The 16,196-nt window shown below is 37.7% G+C and overlaps 2 protein-coding genes across 2 annotated transcripts in view; both read right to left on the bottom strand.

Moving 5' to 3' along the window:
• Positions 1-16,196, bottom strand: part of LOC306639823 (mas-related G-protein coupled receptor member X2-like) — a gene marked incomplete at its 3' end in the record, with an annotated part of 139,576 nt that overhangs the window by 102,859 nt on the left and 20,521 nt on the right. The window lies entirely within an intron of this gene.
• On the bottom strand, positions 9,062-15,445 carry LOC306638645 (mas-related G-protein coupled receptor member X2-like). The gene is made up of 2 exons (XM_079101876.1): positions 15,352-15,445; positions 9,062-10,565 (listed from the first exon to the last, which is right to left on the bottom strand). Exon 2 carries the CDS (start codon positions 10,538-10,540, stop codon positions 9,572-9,574), a length of 969 nt encoding a protein of 322 aa, XP_078958002.1. The 5' UTR covers positions 10,541-10,565; positions 15,352-15,445; the 3' UTR covers positions 9,062-9,571.

Raw genomic sequence — 16,196 nt, 5'->3', positions numbered from 1 at the left:
ACTCACATCTGGTTCTTTTCTGGCTAATAAGTGGCATGAGATAGTGGGAGTTATACTCTTCTTCTCATTACATGTAATGCACCCCAAGTGTCTTCCATGCTTAGAAATTTCACTTTGTTCCTTGTTGCTTTGTTGTAGAAACAACACATGACAGAACCTAATGCCTCTGACTATTTGTTCTCCAAGTCTAGCATCATTCTCTGATTCTGCAGGGCCCAACCTCAGGACTGATGAAATAATGATTTAAACAAGTGTACACCTCCAGATGCCTCTGTAAAATTTGAAGAAAGGTCCCAACACATAACAAATACTGGGTTTAATAAATACTGCCTATAATCTTCAAGGTAGGATAAAAATGGGTATAAATATCCTGTAAAGTAAAAATATGTACAAACCCTAAGTCAAACATCTCCAAACTATTTATTTTCTTAGAGTTAACATTTGCTCATTTGGTTTGTCCTCTTTCCTCTCTACCCCTCAGTCCTTACCTCAGCAGTCAGGGTAGAGGATATACTGAGCTCACTGCAAACTTTCTCCATGAGAAAGTCTCTCCATAAGAGAATGGACTGGGTTATTTTTGAGGTAATCGGCTCTCAGTTGCTTGAGATGTCCAAGCAGATATCATGTTAGTCCTTCTTAAGAAAGCTATAAAGAGAGGGGTAAGCTTAGATTCACTTATGTAGATAAGAAAATACTTATTGAGTATTTACTCAATGTTAGAGAAATTTTCCTAAGTGACCGGGCATACAGTGCTGAACAAAGCAGAATTTGTATTTCTTTTTTTGTTTTCATAACAGTTTATTATTCTTAATAATGAATATTTTAAATTAAATATAACAAACAAAACTGGGAATTGTAGAGGGAAATTATTTCCTTTAAAATAATTTCAAATATAAGTGATAAATTTAGTTGAAAAGTAACTAAAAAAATTACCTTCTCTTCTTTTCTTTTTTTAGAATTTAAGACTAAAACAAACTTTTGTATCTATTCTTTTTTTTTTATTGTAAACAAATGGGGTACAACTTGTTTCTCTGTTTGTGACTGTATAGAGGGAAAAGAGGGGTGGGAGGGGTGGAGGGAAGGAAAAAAATAACAGAATGAATCAAACACCATTACCCTATGTAAATGTATGATTACACACAAATGGTATGCCTGTACTTCATGTACAAACAGAATTTGTATGTCTTTTGAAACTGTTATGGATTGGATCTGGAAGGTCCCCCAAATATCACGTATTGATAGCCTGGTTCCCAATGCAGTGAGACTCAGAAATGGGACTTTTATGCAATTATATCATGAGGGCTCTGCCATCTTCAGTGGATTAGTCCATTAATAGCTATGGGGACTTCTGGGAGGTGGGAACTGGTTGAAGGAAACAGGTCACTGGGTGTGCACTGCACATGTTTATTTTCTTCCCAACTCCTCCATACCCCTCTCTCCTTCCTGGCTGCCATGAGCTCAACAGATTTCTCCATGTCCTTCTTGCATGATGATTCTGCCTTGGAGACAGTCTCCCTGGACATAATCCTCTGCAAGTGTGATCCAAAATAAATGTGTTCCCCTAATTTATTCTTGTCAGATATTTTGTTCATATAAATGAAAAGCCAACAAACACAGAAATGGCACAAACTGGTGTGTCCTCATCCACGATCCTATTTTTTTTTCCAAGTGCTAAATTTCGCAACTGCCTGGGCACAAAAGTTGGTGCCTTAACAGGCCATTTCTCTTTGATTTTGTAGAGACAATCCGTCCTTAGTCATCTCTTCCAAGAGGACAGGCAGAGGAATGGGGTGAAGACTATCAGGGGAAAAGCTGGTTATCCTAGGGTTTAGATGGATCTCCTGTTATCCCTTTCATCTACATAGGTAAAACCCTTGCCTTAAGACATGAAGATTTTTCCCCACAAGATCCATATTATGGAGATTCTTTGGTGGCCCATAAATTGGACACTGGTGTCTAGAGGGAAATATAAATTTTGTTTTCCCTTCTAGCTTTTTTTCTGATTTGTGAAGAGAGGGAAATTATGCCAAAGTGTAAGGGAAATCCATATCCATTAGTGTGTTAAAGAACACAATGTCCTTTAGTAAGTAAAAACAGGTACAGGAGTATATCACAGGTGACAGAATGTCTTGACTTGAACAGTGTGTCTAACAGGTCTGTTTCACAATCAGCACTATTCTTTCCTGGGTTTAAAACCTTGAAAAGATGTGTTCATATTTCAAGTTCAGTTGTTCATTGTAAAATGTGTTTTATCAGTAGAACTTCAAACATAAGAAAATGTATCCAAAGAGGTAGGATAGAGTTGGATTTGGGGAAAAATTATTCTTATTTTATATTAATTAAATCATTTATTTGCCTTTCTCCTTTCCCTGAATATTTATAGTATGTTTCTCATGTCCATTCTATTTTGGGAAGTGATTTCAAATGAAATTCTAGGGCTTTACTTAGTAAATTCTTCCAGGAAAAATAAATAGAAAAAATATCTCTTCCATTATGACTGCAGAAAAAAGTACATTTCCTCAAATTTGCATGGCAAATAAATCAGTGAATTACAGATTCACCACAACATCACATTTTCTTTCTTGAAGAATTGTGACTGCCAATCATATAGCCTATTATCTGAATATTACAGTATTGCAATTTAATGCTGTCGTATATATCATAGTACATAACAAAGCCTAGAATTGTTCACATGAGATTTATTGTTTGCTAAATAAATTACTACCATGGAGATAGCAAAAAAAATTTAATTGTATATATCTTTAAGAGAACAAGAATATTACAAATAAACAAATAATGGATTAGGATTTTGATTAAAATCATATACAGTTATCTCTCTACAGGAAAAATGCATAACTGTAAACATTATTCAAAAGAATTTTTTTTTTTTTTAGTACCGGGGATTGAACTCAGGGACACTCGACCCCTGAGTCCTATTTTGTATTTTATTTAGAGACAGGGTCTCATGAATTTCTTAGTACCTCACTTCTGCTGAGGCTGGCTTCGAACTCACCATTCTCCTGCCTTAGCCTCCCAAGTCACACCCACCTCAAAAGAATTTTTCCTCCAATTAATTCAAAGGAAATAAAATAAATCTAAAATTAGTGATGTGATACACAAATGTGTGTGTTGTTTATTTCTTTTTTCTTTAATGTTCCACATCTTATACAAGAACTGTGGTAAACATTGCTAGTCCCATTGTTCACTCATCTTCTCATGCTGGACATTGGCAGGATTAGCCTTCTTTGGCTCTGGCTCTTATTTTAGGACAATATAACCACTTTGTAATCAGAGTAAATGATCAGGAGTGCCTCAGGGTTGCAGCATTTAATTCCCAGTGTGAAACTCTCTAACACCAGTGAACTCCAAACCTTGTACTGAGATGGAGGGTCTCAGGAAGGAAGCCACCTGCACTGCCGAGGGGTGTATCTGGAGGCCGATTGACCTGGAGCAGTGCCCAGATATGCTGTGGACTTTTACGAAAAAGACATTAATTTTCACTATGTTAAGTCACTGAGAAATGACTTTTTTTTACCACACCATAACCTAGTTTATTCCAATTAGTAGAGAAATACATACAACTTTATGTTCAAAAAGATTCATTATCATTTCAAAAACATCATATAATCATGTACCATTTTCAGAATTTTACAGTCAATAAATTCTATTTATAATAATCATTCTATGATATAAAATTAATATTTTTTCAATGAAAAGATATTGGTTAATAATGGTTAGATAATTGAATCACATACTTTAATATTGTATAAGGGACCTCAAAATTTCATTTTACACATACTACAAGGTCTCATAAATGTCTACAATATCTAAACCATCCAATAGAAATGAATTATATAAAAATAATCATTTAAAAAACCTTGATAATCAGAAAGATAAGGAGTACTTTCAAAGAAGAGATTCCTGATCACAATTGTGGAGTTTATGTTAAGGGAGTCTAGTGTGGGACTTAAGACAGGGCATTTTAAGGACTTTGCCATATGACTCCAATCATAGTGTTATCTGGAAATCACTGGACAAAGAGGGTGAAGTTTAAACTGTGTTTGTCGTTGCTTCCTTTTAAGATTCACTTAAGCTTTTGCACATGTTGAAATTGAGATTACTTTTGTAATGCTGGACCAAGTTCACTAGAAGCACCATCTGAGATGGAGATTCCTGTGCATGTGATTTATTAAGGATTGTTCTTAGGATTATCCTGTAAGGAAATGAGGATTGCTGGTTAGGAAAGGGGTAGAAGCTGAGTGAGAACATCCTTTCAGCAAATTCTAGCCTGAGCATGATCCTGCAAGGGTCTCTGGACTATGAATTACACCAGAAAGTTTGTTTCTGTTCAGGTGAGGGGCCTGGTCTCCTGTACACTACAGACAATGGTCATTCATTGGCAATGAGCTCCAGCCTCCATTGAAGGCCGTGTAAGCTGTGTAGCTCCAATCACCCAAAGTCGATTCATTGGTGGAGTTGCAAGTTAAGTTTTTAGTAGAAATTCAGATTGCACCTGAGGATACGTGTACACAGTTGCCAAAAAGGATCCCAGAGACCATGCCACACTTTGCTTATCCATTCATTACTTGATGTACAGTTAGGTTGTTTCCACTTTCAGCTATTATGAATAATGCTGCTATGAACATATGTGTACAAGATTTTAGTGAACATATACTTCTCTTAGGTGGTGGAATTGCTGGGACACGTGGTAAATCTAAGTGCAGCATTTTGAAGAAATGTACAACTTTACATTCTGGCCATGTCCTTTTGTTCCTTCCCCAAATGCCTCTAGTATTATGGGACCACTGGGTCATACGGCTCAAGTGAGTGTTGCCTGTACTGCAGACTGAACCTGTTGCAGAATGCTTTCTTAGTTTGGGTTCTCCTCGATAGTGGTATCCTTCCACATCTCTCATAAAATGGATCAGAGCAGTATCAACCAGTGTTGAATTGTACTGCCTCCAGAACCCAGAGTTTAACCAAGCTTTGAGTTCCTTTCTTAGTGGTTGGAGGAGAAAGGGACAATATCTTATCTTTTACTCCAAAGGGGTGTCCTAGCATGCCTGAAATGGAACACTTAAAAACTTCACAGATGGGGCAGATCCTTCCTTGAATTTTCATAATACTTACCTCCTGAGTGTCTGGCATGCTTGCCACTTCTGAATTATCAATTCTAATTCATAGTTCGCCATTACCTACAGGACAAACAGTGTTTTCTGGAGTATCCAGATGGTTCAATTCCCTTCAAAATATATGTGATGGAGAGCATAATTTTTGTATACTCCTGTCCATCACACCTAAAGCAAACTTCTGATGCTCACTCTTAATGTGTTTTAAGAATACAATATTTTCTAGATCAAAAGCAAAACCATACAGCAGAGTCCGTGTTGCTATATTCTAAGATATTCAATAGGGCACAGCAACTACCATTAGAACTACTATTTGGTAGATGTCAGTAGTTCACCATCAACTGTCAGATTCATTTGCTCTTTACTAGGGTCAGACCAGTGAAATTATTGGGCATATCAAGACAACTACTCCTGTATAATTGAAATCTTGGAGGATAGGACCAACCCCTATCCAATCCCTTTGGAATACAATATTATTTTTTATTTATTATTTTGATTAGAAGAGGGCAAAGTTTAAGGGAATTTCACTTGATCTTTCATGCAAGAGTAGCTTTTACTTCATAATCAAAGAACCAATACAAAGTTTTGCTAACCCCCGTTCATCCAGATTTAGAAAAGGAGACATGAGCCCCACTTGGTCTGTTTATTTAGTAGGTTCCAGGAGACTTGGCTCAGTCCCATGTGGCACTTCTCTGACAAAAGACATCAGTGGAGATGGGGCTTTGGGTTCCTAGTTTCTGTGTCAGCTCCAGTGATAAATAACAACCCTCAATAGATCTAAACCACCCCCCTTAACCTAGATATTGGCACTGTGACAATGCAAATATTGACAGTAACTCTCTTAGAGGAATCACTACTGTGCACATTTACTGTGGTATTTCAGGGCCCTTCCTCAAAAGGCCATAGGTTTGCTTTTTTCAAAATTCAGGATGTAGGGATTTGGTTTTTTTTTTTTTTTTTTAATTTGACACTATTTCAAAGTTACACTAAAATTGCAAGAAAAGTATGAAAAATCTTGTATATCTTCTCTCAAGAACCCCATTGAATTTTCATCAAGAATGCTATAAAGGCAAAAGGATCTAGATGAGATGCACATATTACATTCCCTTGCGTTAGCACAAAGGGACTGGACCAGACACTAGCTTCACAGATCAGCATAGCTTTTATTCAGCAAATTCAGTCACGCTTCTGATGGACCACTTCTTAGTGAAAAATGAACCACTAAGAGGGAGTTTATGTTTATGTAGGTTACACTGAGAGGTGACTTTAATTAATGAGTTTGTCAGTTGGGCACTCGGGAATTTGAGATCTGTTCTTACTGGGCGAGATGGGGCCTAAAGACAGCAGTCAGTATCCGGGATTTGTCTTTACTGGGCCAGATGAAGGATCTGGGGTTAGCCATCAGTATCTGGAAAAGGATTTGTTTGGGGAGGGATTAATGCTTTGACCTCTTCCCAGAGACTGTTATTCCAGACTTGATGGATATTTCCTCCCTGGGACCTGTCCTGTTACTGAGAAAGAATGTATTGGAAAAGGGTCAATGAATTGCCTTCTCCCTCATCCCCTCTCCCCAGGCCACACATTTTGGGGTTTGTCATTTCCCATATCCAATACCTTGTCCTGTGGGAATAGTTTCCTTCAAACTGCAGCAGCTCTCAATCTTTGCGTGACTTTCATGATGGTGACACTTTGGGGGAACTAGAGACCAGTCATTTTGTGAAATGTCCCTCGACATGAATTTGAACAATATTTCTTCACAATTAGACCTAGGTTACGTTTTGGCCCTATGAGAAGTGATGCTGGGTTCTTCTGGTTGGATCCTATGAGGTTGGATTTGTCCCATCACTGGTGGTATTAACTTGATCACTTGGCTACTACTATTGAACTCAGGTCAGAAAAGCTGATCCAAGGGTGTCCCTCATATTCCTCTACTATTTACTCTTCCCATATACACTAAGTTTATTGATATGTAAGTTATAAAATTCATCCTGAAAAGATGTTTTGACCAGTGTATGCAGTATAGATGATCACTACTACCATCAAGGTATATTAAAAAATAATTCCATCATCATCTCCCCTGAAAACCATTAAGGTTTTCTACCACCATAGATTTTTCTCTTTGAAAATGTCTTATAAGAATAGTATCTTACTTCTGTCATTTAGCAACATGCTTTTGAGATGCTGTTTTGTGTATAGCAGTTTTTTGTTGTTGTTGTTTGTTTACTTTGTGGTGCTGGGTATTGAACCCAGGGCCTTGTGCTTGACAGGCAAGCACTCTACGGGCTGAGCTATATCCCCAGCCTTGTGACAGTTTTTTTTTTTTTTTTAAATCATTCAGTAGTATTCCATTACATGGATATACTATGTTTTGATGATTACCTAGTTGATGGTCATTAGGGCTATTTCTAGTTTGTGGTTATTATGAATAAATCAAGGATAAATTTTCACAAGCAAGTCTTTTTGAAAAAATTTTTATTTGCTCTAATTAGTTGTAAATGACAGTAGGATGCATTTAAACATTTTGATAGATTATACATAGATGGAGTATAATTTCAAATTTTTCTGATTGTACATATTATAAGATCACATTGGTTATGCAGTCATACATGTACATGAGGAAATAATATCTGTTTCACTCTATTATCCTTCCTACCCCCATACCCCTTCCCTTCCCTTCACTCCCTCTACCTAATTAATATAAAGTAACTCTATTCCTCCCTAACATCCCACATCCCCTTATTGTGAATTACCATCCACATATCAGAGAAAACATTCTGCCTTTGGTTTTTTAGGTTTGGCTTATTTCACTTATCATGATATTCTCCAACTTCAACCATTTACTAGGAAATGCCATATTTCATTCTTCTTTAAAGCTGAGTAATACTCCATCATATTTTCTTTATCCATTAATCTGTTCAAGGACACCTAGGTTGGTTCCATAGTTTAGCTATTGTGAATTGAGCTGCTATAAACAAGCAACTCTTTGTATAGATATATATTTTTTTATTTATCTTGAGAAAATACCAGAACAGAATTGCTGAGTCATATGTTACTATATGTTTACATTTTTAAGGAACTATCAAACATTTTTTTTAAAAAACATCAGTACTATTTTCATACCCCTAGAAATGTCTCATAGTTTCAAATGTTCCATATCCTCATTTATGAAAATACCAGTTTTACTTACTAGAACTCTGTAATATGTTTTTAGATTCAGAGTTTGATTTCTTTCCTTTATATTTTTTATGTCCTTTTTATTTTTATTTATTTATTAAATACACATTCCTCTCAACTGCACATGAAACATTCCCCAGAATTGATTATGTTAGGCCACAATAGAGTCTTAACGAGTTTTTAAAAGTCAAAATCCTATCAGTTATTTTTTTGATCACTATAAATGAGACTGGAAATCAACAAAAGAAGGAATTCTTGAAAACACATGAAAATTAAACAACATGCTCCTGAATATCCAATGGGTCAATGATCAAACAAAATAAAAAAATAAAATATTTCTAAAGAAAAATGAAACTGGATATACAACACACCAAGAGTTAGGGAGTATGCAAAAAGGAACACTAAGGGGGAAGTTTACAGTAATAAATACCTACATCAAAATGTAGAACTATCTCAAGTAAAGAACATAATTGGGCATCTGAAGGAACTAGAAAACAAGAAGAAACTTCTATTGGTAGATGTTAACCAGTTTCTGTAGCAGCTAATGTCTTAATTGACAATACTTGGAAACAACCAAACATACCTCAACTTTGAAACACTCATACAATGAAGTTTTCTTTTTTTCCACTCATTTTTATTGGTGAATTATAGTTGTACTTATTGATGAGATCTGTTGCTACATATTTGTACATACACACAATATAATATTGTAATTTTGCCCCACATTTCCCCCTCCCTCCCTGCCTCCCACTCCTTAGTTCCTTGGATTTATAGAATATCCAACCCCACCTTTGTTTTCCTTCTCCTCCTTTAATTTGAAAACCTAACATGCCTGCCAAGATTAAAGAACATGGCTCTTTTGTAGGCTAGACTGAAACTTAATTCTTCCAGTTTTAATGAAACATAAACTGAAGGGACCAGGAAAAGAAACTTACCAAAAACATAACATTCATTTAGTCTCTATCAGGTGCAGTGAATGAGGAAATTTAGACATTTCCTGGATCACTTTCAGCCTTTTGCTGAAGGAGGGACTCCTCAAAAGTGGGAAAAGTCCTGGACCCCAGAACTGAAAAACTCATATGGGGATGTGGTGTTGCCCCAGAGTGAGTTCCCAAAACACTGTAACAGTCTTCATGTGACAGACCCTGTCTCAGTCCTCACAAGCATGATTATTATCTTAATCATTTGAGGATCAGGGTCCTGACACAGGAAGAGATTATGAAAAAGGGCCTCTTAAAGTCACCTCTCTTGAACTAAAGCAGAGGCTCTCACTTGCTACACGACGTTACTTCTGACATCTCCAGGGATTGCTGAGGACAGCTGTAGGAGTCCTGCAGGGCCCACTGGAGAACCAGCTTGAGGGTCTGCTTCTGCCGCTGCCTAAAGGAGCCAACAAAAAAGTAAATGATGGGGTTGGCAGAGCTGTTAACACAGGACATGGCAAGTGCCATCAGGAAAAATCTACAAGATAACGAACTAATATCATTATGAAACCAAAATAATAGGAACCAGTAAATACCCAAGGGCACTGCCAGGAGGAAGAAAACCAGTGCAGTGAGCAGGATGGTCACATAGAGCCTAGTCAACAGCATTTGCCTGGAGCTACAGAGGATTCTGACTAGTAGCACTAGACTGGAAAAAAGGAGAATTACAACTAAGATAATCAACCATGCAGCAATGATGAAATCAAATACCTGACACTTAGCATTGTCAGAATCCCTCAACAAAAAACCACAATAGTCCCCTTCCAGGATGCTCAGCAACAGGGACAGGGCCCAGAGTAGAGCACACGTGATAGTTGACATGTGTCTCGGTCGATGGTAGCGATACCAGATGGGGCACAAGACGGAAAGACAACGTTCAGAGCTAATGGAGCTGAGCATGCTCAGGCCTGCAATGTAATAAAAGATCATTACAGTGTTTAAGAATTCTGGGACGGAGATTGAGAATGAATGAAAGAAGTTGATAAATGTCACCAGAGATCCTATAATGTGGCAGCAGAGGAAGAAGAAGTCAGCCCCAGCCAGGTTGAGAATGTAGATGGAGAAGGCGTTCCTGCATATGCAGAAGCACAGGAGCCAGATAACAGCCGCATTTCCTGCCAGCCCAACCGTGGCAATGATGAAAGTCAGCGAACGCATGATAAGTTTCTCCTGGCTACACTCTTGAGGAGGAGGTTGGTCACTTCCATTCATTGTTGTGATTTCAGTCCACAAGGCTGGAATGGTTGGATCCATAGTCACAAACCCTCCACTGGTGCCCCTGAGAACACAAACAGATGTGAGCAACCAACTGCTGCAGCTCTGATTCTTGATACCACCCTGCTATGTGGGGATTGCTGTCACTGTTACAGGGAGTGAAACAGAAGCTTGCAGAGATTAGGTGATGGAAACACCTATAAATTTGGCTTCAAATTCAATTCTGCTGCAGCTTGCTGAGCTAGCCCGAGACTCTCTCTAGTATAAGACAGGTCCTCTACCAACATGGGAAAATTCTATGATCTCAACATTCCCACTCACTGTCCTAGGCCATGCCATGACCACAGGAAGGCAGAAGGAGAAAAGTCAGGTACATGCCGTGGGACAGCAACAGAGCAAGACTTTCAAACTAGATGCAGATTTCCTCTCAAGAAAGGAAGAAGACAAGAAAAGACAAGACAAGAAAGCAGAAGCCCCAGACATGACCCATGGCCACCTTCAGTAACTGAGACCAGGAGAGAGAGGAGATTATGACTCAGGATCACAAAGGGAATGTGACATCTTGCTGGGAGGGGTGTATGGATGGCCAGTCCTCTTGTGCTAGAAATGGCACAGTGGATCAGCTTTACAAAGACAAGATTCAATTTTCTCTTGCCTATTTCTGTGTCCTGAGTGCCCAACTGTATTTGAGGATCACAAAAAATGGCCAATAAATTTGTATTGAACAAGTGAATGAATGAATGAGTAAAAGGGGAGACTAAGGGCAACTAAAAATTAGGTTGAATATAATACATACATTTTAAAAAAAAACTGGAATTCCTTGCCTTATTTTCTTATTTTTTTAATTTTTGCAGACTGCATTTTTGATTCACTGTACACAAATGGGGTGCAGGTTTTCATTTCTATGGTTGTATACTATGTAGATTCACACCATTCTTGTAATCATACATGTACATAGGGTAATGATATCTATCTCATTCCATTATCTTTCCATCCCCTGCCCTCTCCCTGCTTCATTTCCCTTTACACAATCCAACCTTCCTCCATTGTTTTCTTACCCCTTCACTCCCCCATTTTATATCATCATCCACTTATCAGAGAAAACATTTGACCTTTGAGTTTTTGGGACTGACTGATTTCACTTAGCATGATATTCTCCAAATCCATCCATTTATCTATAAATGCCATAAATTTTTTTATGGCTGAATAATATTCCATTGTGTATATATATATACCACAGTTTCTTTATCCATTCATCTATTGAAGGATATCCAGGTTGGTTCTACAATCTAGTTATAGTGAATTCAGCTACTATAAACATTGATGTGGCTGCGTTACTGTAGTATGCTGATTTTAAGTCCTTTGGGTATAAACCAAGGAGTGGGATAACTAGGTCAAATGATGGGTCCATTCCAAGTTTTCTGAGAATCTCCATACTGCTTTCCATAGTAACACATACATTTTTGAGTGAAGTTAATCAACAGAAAATGTGCACGTAGAGAATGAATATGTCATTCTTCATGATTCCTCCTGTTGAAAACTCTGGTGCACTTGAAGGAATTCCTTATGCCTACAAAACTAGCTAAAAAAAAATGGTGTTCAGTGTCATGTCTCCATCTTGGGAAGGGCCAGTACATGACTTTACTGAGCACCTAGAAGAGTATAAGCCCATTTCTTAGGGAGGTGATTCAGTGATGAACTGAATTTCTTGTACCTTTGAGCAAGTTTGGGAAAGGAAAGAGAGAAGCAGCAAAGAGACTGAAAAGAAGGAATTGAGACATGGAGATATCTAAGGGTGGTTAATAAGTAACTTGCTATGAGGTATATAATATAAAACATACTATCTCTTTCATGAAATGAGTAGTGTTCTTTGTAGTTTTAAATATTTTTATAAGCATATTCTCTGCTAGCATTTTTTTAAAATGTTCTTTTGTGAAGAGCTGTCAGTGATAAGAGAAAATTATGTACAATTTAGGTTGGAACAACTCATAAGTAAGTGAATAGTAGTAGCAGTTGGCAAAGTGATTAATTCATCTTTTTATTTTTCTGAATAGTCCTATGAGGCAAGTTATTATTCATGTTCCCATCCTACATATAAGAAAATGGAGACAAAAGGTAGTTGTAAAGTTTGTTCTTTGTCTCAGTCCAAAAAGTGATAAAGTGTGCATGTGAACCCACAAGTTCACCTTTCACCAGTCCTACAGCCCAACTTCCAGGGTGATCTGCTGACTGCACAGACGGAGAATGAAACTACTGTTTCTTAGAAATTTAGAAATGGCAATTCACATATCTGTCTTATTAAAATAAATAGGCAAATTTTTGAAATAGCAAGGAAGAACAACCAAGACATGTGAAAAACAGGTGGGTGGAAGACAACAGAGAAGAGACCTCAACATCCAGGAATCCCTTTGTGACTCTGAAAAGGCCCTTATTTGTCCAAATTTCCCAAGGTTTACGCAGGACAGGAAGGTCCTAATGGGAGATGGGAGGATCTTCAGAGCATCGAGTACTGCTGTATCCATTCATCACATGTTCTCATAGTTCCTACAGACCTGGTTGACCTGAGGAGGTTGTGATTGAATGATCACAGTCTCTGGTGTTCTCCCTCTCTTTTTCTTCATGGCACTGAACAGAGATCACAGTTCCATTTTCAAAGTATAAGTCTTATTTTCCCCCTTTGGTCTCTCACATTATACTCAATGCTCTCTGTCTCTCATATGTATACCTGCTTGGTTCTCAGTGTTGTTTTTTTTGTTCAATATTATGTTTCTGATTTCTAACACAGGTACTTCACATACCATTAATTATAATATTCCCATTTATAACAGAAAGAATCTGAGACTAAACAAATGCAAAATATATTCAAGTTCATAGAGTGAAGATAAAATTCAAAAGAAATTGGAGTCTCCTGGAACACTGTTCAAGGTTTTATCATTGTTCTCTGTTCCTTATGAGGGGAGTTCCAAAGAAAAATCTTGCTTTATGGACAGTGAGAAAACATCAAGGATGTGGAAACCACTAATGACTCCAAACAGCCAACCTCCTCCTGTTTCACATAACAATGCTAAGAGTTATAGACTGTAGTCCCAGCCTCCCTGGCTATTGATGGCAGCATATCACTGAACATTGGTAAATGGGAAGTGGGCAGAAGTTATATAAGAAACTCCTGGATTCTGCCATTCTTTCCCTTTTCCCTTAAGGCTGGAATGAGGATGTATTTGAAGGACATGAAAGCCCATGAGCACCTCTCTAGAAAGGGAAATAGCAAACTGCAGGGTAACATGGTGTCTGCCACAATGGAATTGCCAGTCTGGGTCTGATCAACTCTCTCTCTTGTTTAAACTACTACTGTAACAGGTTCCTTTCTGTCATATCAAATATCATAAACTTAAAATACTTATAAGGGGAGTGAAGGGAGGGGAAGGGATGTGAGGCTAGGAAGGATAGTAGAGTGAAACAGACATTAATACTTCATGTACATGTATGACTGCATGGCTGATGTGATCCTACATTTTTCTGATGAGATCAGAAAAATGAGAAATTACACTGCATTTATGTATAATCTATCAAAATGCATAAATTCATTCTACCATCATGTGCAACAAATTAGAACAAATTTTCAGAAATTAAAAATACTGGGCTGGGGAGATAGCTCAGTCAGTAGAGTGCTTGCCTTGCAAACACAAGGCCCTGGGTTCGATCCTCAGCACTGCAAAAAAAAAAAAAAATACTTATAAACTCCTTTCTTCATTATATGCTATTTCCAAGTCATTTATAATAGTGAGCTATTACTTGAAAGAAAGAGCCAACATACAGGGAGATACAAATAAACATTCAAACAAACTGGGAGGAGATAAATGAGAAAATGATTCTATCACTTTGTGAGAGAAAAATTCCCAAGAAATGCAAAGTGTGAAAAAGCTTTACAAAGAGATGGAATATACCCCATTTCCTATCAGAATGCTATGTTCACCCTTCTCTACCTTCTTCTCCATCCTAGGAGGAGACATGTGCCAATAAGGGGATCCTTTTGCTCCAACTTCTGGTTGCATTTGCTCAAAAGGATGCATTGAAAGGCCATTGAAGGTCAAGGGGAGAGTAATTTGGAGATTTTAAATTTCCTGGTCCTTTAAGCTAGGCAGTGAGTGGGCAATGGCAGTGTTACTGTGTTACTAAGGACACAGATTCTATGTAGTACATTTCCTAGGACCATCACCAAAAAGACAGCTAGATATTCAGCCATCTCTAAGTCCCAGTGACTTCTCCTTCTGGTTTTCTTTTAAAACCTGTTGATTTCAAGCTCCATGATATCACTTTACTTGGTGGGAGTAAGTTAAGGCTCACCATCCCTTGCAACCTCTCCAAATCTGTCCATATGGGTACATTTCCCCTTATTAGACTTCTCAGTTATCTCATTTTAGGCCATCTACTTCCTACAGAGACTCTGAGAGGTACATAAAGGAAAGAAAAAATGGTAAAGGAAGAAAACAAGTGACAAATTTATTCACAGGAATTAGTTTGGAAAAGCACACGTGTACACCATCCTACTTCCTTGGTTAAGGAAAGCAGAAGATTTCCCAGTATATCAGTAAATTTGGGGAGTTGTAATAAATAGAGGAATGAGCAGATGTTCCAAGAACAGGGAAGGGTCCAAGTTTACAGCTTTCATTCTTCCCACAGTTAACTGTCAGCACCAAATTTACAAAGAGGGAGCTTCAAGTCTCCTGACTGTTCCAGTTCTAACCCCAGTGGATTCCTTCATACACCAGGCCAAAGTGAAGTTATATGTATATGAAGTAAAAGGAAAAAGTCAAGAATGATTTGGAAATAAGCTCTTGCTAAATTCTTACCTTTCTTCTATTCTTTTGCCAGAGGTGTAAGCTGTGTTGAAGGGAAGAGCTTCCTGGGTTCACAGTCACTCAAAGATACTTCTCTGCCCTGGAGACTGCAGAATCTGAGTGAGGCCCCGGTGCTCCAATGATTATCAAGATACCAGACAGCCCTGTGATTTCCTGCCCAGTGCTGCTGACAAATGAGAGTGTAGAGTCTGTTGAGTCATGTTCCTCACAAGATGTTTCTTGACATTTGGTCAAACTCTGCTCCTACCTCTCAATCGCTGCCCATTCCCACCCAATCAGGTCTCCTTCTCTGGAATTAATTTTGTTTTGGTACTTCTTGCTGCTAACTGACCACAAATTCCAAGTAATGTGAACTTGTAGGGAGAGGCTACATAACTAAAAATAAATCATATTTAACTTACTTGCCATCTGAGGTCCTCCATGCCCTGCCCATTCTTCTTCATTGTCATAGCAGCCACACGTGCTGGTTGACTAATTCTTTATGAATAATGAAGTGCATCACACAGACGGGGGAAGTCTTTCTAAATCCTATTCTTCAGAATCAACATCTTCATTTAACTATTTTTCTTAATTTTGTTAGTTATGGTTACAAATTTGAATAGTAAACTTACATTTTGTGTATTTTATATCCATTCACCTATATTAAAGATAGTATCAATTGCTTTTCATGAAAGATACAAAGGATTTTAGATATGGTAGAGAATTTGAAAGTGACTAGGGATGTAAAATAGCTATGATAAATATTCTAAAGACTCTCATGGAAAATGTGGACAGTGTGTAAAAACAAGTGGATATGACTCACAGAGAAGTAACTTTAAGAGTAAATGATAAGAGTA

This window comes from Sciurus vulgaris, assembly GCF_902686455.1.
Source record: "Sciurus vulgaris genome assembly, chromosome: 11".
Classification (NCBI taxonomy): domain Eukaryota; kingdom Metazoa; phylum Chordata; class Mammalia; order Rodentia; family Sciuridae; genus Sciurus; species Sciurus vulgaris.
Note: the sequence above shows the minus strand (reverse complement) of the source record. Positions and strands in the feature narration are given on the sequence as shown.

What these genes read in the sequence shown, in the direction of transcription:
- LOC306638645 (XM_079101876.1), bottom strand. Translation starts at nt 10,540, where the DNA reads ATGGATCCAACCATTCCAGCCTTGTGGACTGAAATCACAACAATGAAT.